General features: G+C 47.9%; 1 protein-coding gene across 2 annotated transcripts; it reads right to left on the bottom strand.

Annotated features, from left to right (window-relative positions):
* Positions 1-1,203: 1,203 nt before the first annotated feature.
* LOC114786067 (glycerol-3-phosphate acyltransferase 3-like) lies at positions 1,204-4,836 on the bottom strand. Of its 2 annotated transcripts, none has more exons than XM_028972861.1 (13): positions 4,683-4,836; positions 4,398-4,577; positions 4,217-4,283; positions 3,629-3,923; positions 3,478-3,552; positions 3,305-3,394; positions 3,055-3,148; positions 2,857-2,972; positions 2,640-2,695; positions 2,452-2,537; positions 2,246-2,374; positions 2,088-2,167; positions 1,204-1,825 (listed from the first exon to the last, which is right to left on the bottom strand). In XM_028972861.1, the coding sequence occupies exons 2-13, from the start codon at positions 4,542-4,544 to the stop codon at positions 1,591-1,593; spliced, it is 1,470 nt and encodes a 489-aa protein (XP_028828694.1). In that variant the 5' UTR covers positions 4,545-4,577; positions 4,683-4,836; the 3' UTR covers positions 1,204-1,590. The 2 variants fall into 2 exon arrangements, with proteins under 2 accessions (XP_028828694.1, XP_028828693.1); XM_028972860.1 differs by having other exon boundaries at positions 4,398-4,580; positions 4,683-4,823.
* Positions 4,837-5,310: the final 474 nt, after the last annotated feature.

Here is a 5,310-nt window from a genome sequence, read left to right as displayed (position 1 = left end):
ACACTGATGGTGTGAAAAGGCTGAAGTTCTGCTACCAGAAATCAGTTCAATGCTATCTATATCAATAATCAATATAGCAATATATTAAATAAGGCTGAATCATGAACCACGTATCATGATGCTTGTATTGAGGGGGACGGGGGATGTAAGTGGCAGAATTTGAAGATGATATCAGAATGCATCATGTTCTACTGAGGTGAAGATCTTAAGGAGTCTGCTATTGATTTCTTCTCCATGAGAATCTGAACCTCGAGATCTCCTGCATTACTGAGGAGCACCATGATGCCCCCCCCCCCACACACACTTTTTCTTACCAAATCTGATCCACATTTAGGCTTCTGATTGGACGAGCCAGTCACCATTTAAAATGATGTCTGACTTGGACTACATTCTCTGGGAAAAGAATTTAATTGAGCGATTTCTTCATATTTACTGAATGTTGCGGTATTGCATTTGTATAGATCACATCAGGGTAAAAACACGGAGACCACAGTGGAACCCCCGGCGTGGGTCAGCTGCACGCTGCATTTTTTTTTTTTATGATGTCTCTTTGAAATCTATCCGAATCACGTTAAATTGGATATAAAGATGTGCAGACACATACATCACACTAAATGGTGCGCAGGAGCATCGCTCCCCGAGAGTCCCACCTCAACAATCGGGTTATGGGAGCGGCTGCAGATCCGATTAATAATTCACAATCCTGTTAGGGGAGAACAAACATTTCTGTTCAAGCAATTTAAGTTGCGGGATTGTTATTAAAACCCGGCGCTGGCGGGGAGCGGCTCTTGATCCCGGGCGCGGCGCGCCGGCGGCTCTCTGTGGCGCAGAATCACTCAGCCCCATTTCACACTCGCTGCTTTCTTTATTAAAGCGCCGTCACAGTCAACATGTATTACCCACGCTTATCTGTTCAGGGGTTTTATTTGGGATCATGAAACCCACCACCCGTCCAGCCCATCATCGCTCAATTTCCCCACCTCGGCCTTCCCTCCCCAGTCCAGCTTTACCGCAACTGGGGCTTGGTGCGTGGAACAGGGCCCGGGCGGAGCGACGCCTTTATTGCAGGCCTTCTTCCCCGCAGGTTAGTCTACTTCAGCGGATGGAGAGGAGGAACACACACATTTATTTCTGGTGAATACTGACCTCTAGTGGCTGAACCCAAACCAGCAGATTAGCAGGTAATCCCTGTTTAATCCAAACTAACACATGTTTCCTCTTTATTTTCAAACTGTGAATGCAAGACCGCAAAGGAATCCTCGAACATTAACATGCACTGAAATCAACGACAGAAAATCTTTATATGACCTGGTCAAAGATAAAATCTTTACAAACAATAACAACAAGACCCTAGGAATTAAAACCCTTTTAGCAGTTATATATAATATAGCCTAATTGTGATACTGAGGCTCCTAAACACAGTTAGATGTCAGTCTTCACAAGCATTGTGGCCATAGAGCAGCACGTTTTATACATACATACATACATACATACATGCGTACATGCGTACATGTTTGTGTTTCTAAATATATCAAAAAAATAAAATCATGTCCTTTACACCAAAATATGGTGGGGGGTGAACATTTAAATTTAGGGCTTCACATCTTCATCAAATGTATAAGAATGTATGAAACGGACACTTCCCTTTATCACGGTGTCATGAGCAGACGGCGGCTGGACTGGCTGGACTGGGCCGTGAGGTGGTGGGGCCCGTGAGGTTTGGGACGAGAGGTTGTCCTCGGAACAGGCTATCATGTTGCTGTACATCTTCTGCTGCTCTTCTTTATACATCTCCTTCACCTTCTCTCTCTTCAGGCCCCCGTCCCTTCAGAGGAGAAAATAGGCGCTCTGTTCATTGTCCCTGCTGGACTCTACTGACACCTACTGTTCTTTTTCCAAAATGTGTATTTTTCTTCTGAAAACGTGCTACAGGGAGTGTCAGGGAAATATTGGTAAAGAACCGCAACACTTTATAGCTGCGTTCATTAGCTGGTTTGCGCATCGTGCATATTGGACCACTATACTTTTTTTTTTTTTAACAGTTGACGCGCTGTAGACGTAGAGGACAGGTTGAAAAGCGGCCGTACCAGGACAGGTCCACCAGTCCTCCCTGATGTGCGATGGCAGATTTCACCCGGTTGGCGAAATGGACGGCGTCCTCCCCTTCCTGTCAGAAAACACTTCTACAGTGTTGATCGCCATCACCCCAACATCACCCGCTCTGACCGAGACGCCTCGACTGTACCTGTCTGGTCATCGGGGGGAGGTACCAGACATTGCAGACTATGGCCCAGCTGGTCATCATCCTCAGGAGGTAGCTCACCATGTTGTACTTCGCACTGTTCCAGAAGGCGTCTCCAAACTGCGGGTCATACTGACGGAGAAGAAAGCAAGGAGAGCCGAGGATGAAACGTCCCACAGCGCCCGCCGTGGTCCTGCTATACAACCAACCTTGATTGCGACGGGATATATGGTCCCTCCCACTTCAAAGCTTCCCTTCTTAAACATCATGACCGATGTGTTGTTGATACAAGTTCCTTAAAGAGTAAAAAAAAAAAACACACACAGGCCTCCATCACGCCACCTTCTCTGCAGAAAGCATGACGAAACCAGGAGAGGGAAGACTCAGAGGCTCTTACCCTCAGGAAATATGAGGACAGGCAACTTATTCTTGTCAGCTATATGGTCTCTTAGCCTGTATAGTGAAAAAAACATTGCTGAGGTCCCCTTGAGCGAGGTACCGTCCCCCCACACTGTTCCCTCAGGGGACGGGTTAAAAGCAGAGGCCACATGACACTGTGTGCACTGTCTGAAATAAAAGTGTTTTGCCGAATGTTCACATAAGACATCTTTTACCTCCTGGCCACAGCATGGCGATCTTTCATCTCAGACCTCTCAAACCAAATGTGCGGGCATGACCTTTGCATTGACCTTTGGAGGACCCCCATCAGGCCTCCATGAACTTGACCTATCTGTGAAAATGAAGACGGGGGTTTTCAGAAATCCTCCCTCTGCACATCTATAGCAGAGTTATGCTTCACATATTTCATCCACCATAGCGTAGCATCCATCGTTGGCCAAAATGACGATGTCAATCGGGGACGTGTGATTGGCCACGCAAATTCCTCCCTTCCTGGGCTGGTTTTCTCTACAAAACAACAGACAGCATCCATGTTCATCCCAGGGTCAAATTAATCACCACCAGTCCACCGAACCGCCCTGACTGTGGACAAGCGAGACATGGACAGGCAAGCTGTACAGAGAGGCGTAGCCCTGGTCTGGCGGACGGTTGGGCATAACCCACTTGTTGTGGTAGTGGATGGTGGCAGAAAGAGCCCTGGCGCAGATTCTGTAGCACGTGAGGTGGACACGGTCACTGAGCCAGCTCTTCGCTCTGCCAGACGATTCAAAACATGAATAACTTATTAAAAACCCATGTTGCTCGTGCGTGGTGACTAGTAACTAGAGCCATGTCACCTGCTATTGGGTAGCAGACCAACCAGCGTGGTTCCTATCACTAGCCAGCTCAGCCCGATGAAGGCCAGGGTAATTCTACAAGACAAGTGAAGAAGAAGTGATTATATTTGTACTTATGATTGAACGTCTTGTTCAGACCCGCGCTTCTTACCGGAGAGGCGCGAGGACACAGTAACGTATGGCGACCCCCAGACCCCAGATGATGGTGACGCGCACGCTGATGTAATGGAAGTTGTTGTTGGTGCGGGTCAGGAGGTTCCAGGAGACCAGCTCCTCAGACGTGAAGCGCTGCGTGACCTGGTCGTCCACAATGCTCTCTATGCCCTTCTTGCAGAAGTAGAAGGCGTCGCACAGCGTGAAGTCGCCGCCAGCCAACGACTTGGGCCAGCTTCTCCGCAACTTCCCGATCTCCTCCTCCATGGAGCCATCGTCCTTTTGGATGATTCCTCCAGGGAAAGAAACAGAGACTATATGAAGTGTGATGAAAACCTGACTGGTAGTTTGGACTTGGCAATGCGTGTTAGTTGCAGAATTCAACTTGTGCAATTTTTGCTGAATTTGCTGATTAGGCAAGGTCATCAAAGAGAAAGGGGACATGCAGTGTTTGCTTAATCGTATTGCATAACGACGTAAGCATTCATTTACACCGGAGCTGTGTTTAAAACGAACGAACGAACGAACGAATGAATGAATTGTCTGTGGAAGGATTTTTATAAAAACGAGTCATTTTCAAGCTTACCGCTGGACGGCTGGAGCTGAAGGGTGGGCTGATCCTTCTGGCCCCTCTGGATCCTCAGTGTGGCCCACTGGCAGAACAACAACAGCAACTTTATTTCGGGGTGACCTTTCACACAGTGTTCTACACACACACAAAAAAACCCACGTTATCAGGTTTCTACGGCTTTCCATAAAGCACTTGCCTCCAGGATCTTGACCAAGATCTTAATATAGAGGCCAGTAACACCCAGGGAGACGCCACACATCGCAGGCAGCACGATGAGACCTCCGATTATGGAGAACCACACCTTGACCGACAGGAGCAGCAAGTCCCAGGCGCCCTCCATCATCTGTGCAGGGTCCGGCCAGCCTGTCTGAATCACCTGCTGGACGTAGAGATGGGACACCAGCAATGCAGCGACACGGAAAACAGTTAGACGACAAAAACCGAAGCGAGAGGCCAACGACCAACGACAAGTTTCCTTTACATTAAAACCATATCCGTCCTCCTTCTGTCGGTCCTGCGCAGCAGCTCGGCGCCCGCGGTCGCAAACTTTACTTCAAGTTTCAAAGTTCGAATGGAAGTTGCACGGAAGGGGAAAAAAAAACAAGCGAGAGGAGAAGTGGCGCCGCCGTGCGACGTGACCGGGACGTTCCGCCGCTTTTAACGCCGAGCGGGGCGTGTTCGCGCAGCTCCCGTTATAAAGGCTCACGGTGGCGAGGTGGAGGGTGAGACTGTCACCCCAGCCTGCGTCATCGTTTCATTAAAAGCGACACTTTATTAAACCAACAATACATATACATGCGTTTCATGGAAATTAGATCTATAACCAGTCGTCTGTCGGAGGTCTGACTTTGTCTCCTAATTATTATTATAAGTAGTAGTATGCCGTTTTTAAAATATATTTTCTATATTATATTATATATATATATATATAAAAGTTCAAGATTTAAATTTGGTTTCGAAGCCAGGGGACGCTCTCGCCGTCCCTGCACAATCTGGTAGACCATCCAAGAGAGGCAACGTGCGCCCAAGTGAACACGCCCCGACCGGAAGTGACGTGTACAAACAGCGCGTTGAACGGCTTGTGGTGATTTTTTTTTTTTTGGGGGTGG

This window comes from Denticeps clupeoides, chromosome 3 (genome assembly GCF_900700375.1).
Source record: "Denticeps clupeoides chromosome 3, fDenClu1.1, whole genome shotgun sequence".
Lineage (NCBI taxonomy): Eukaryota > Metazoa > Chordata > Actinopteri > Clupeiformes > Denticipitidae > Denticeps > Denticeps clupeoides.
Note: the sequence above shows the minus strand (reverse complement) of the source record. Positions and strands in the feature narration are given on the sequence as shown.

What these genes read in the sequence shown, in the direction of transcription:
- LOC114786067 (XM_028972861.1), bottom strand. Translation starts at nt 4,544, where the DNA reads ATGATGGAGGGCGCCTGGGACTTGCTGCTCCTGTCGGTCAAGGTGTGG. An exon ending in TGTGTCCTCGCGCCTCTCCG is followed by an intron (nt 3,553 to 3,628) that starts GTAAGAAGCGCG and finishes CTTGTCTTGTAG; the next exon opens with AATTACCCTGGCCTTCATCG. An exon ending in TGTCCTCATATTTCCTGAGG is followed by an intron (nt 2,538 to 2,639) that starts GTAAGAGCCTCT and finishes TTACTCTTTAAG; the next exon opens with GAACTTGTATCAACAACACA.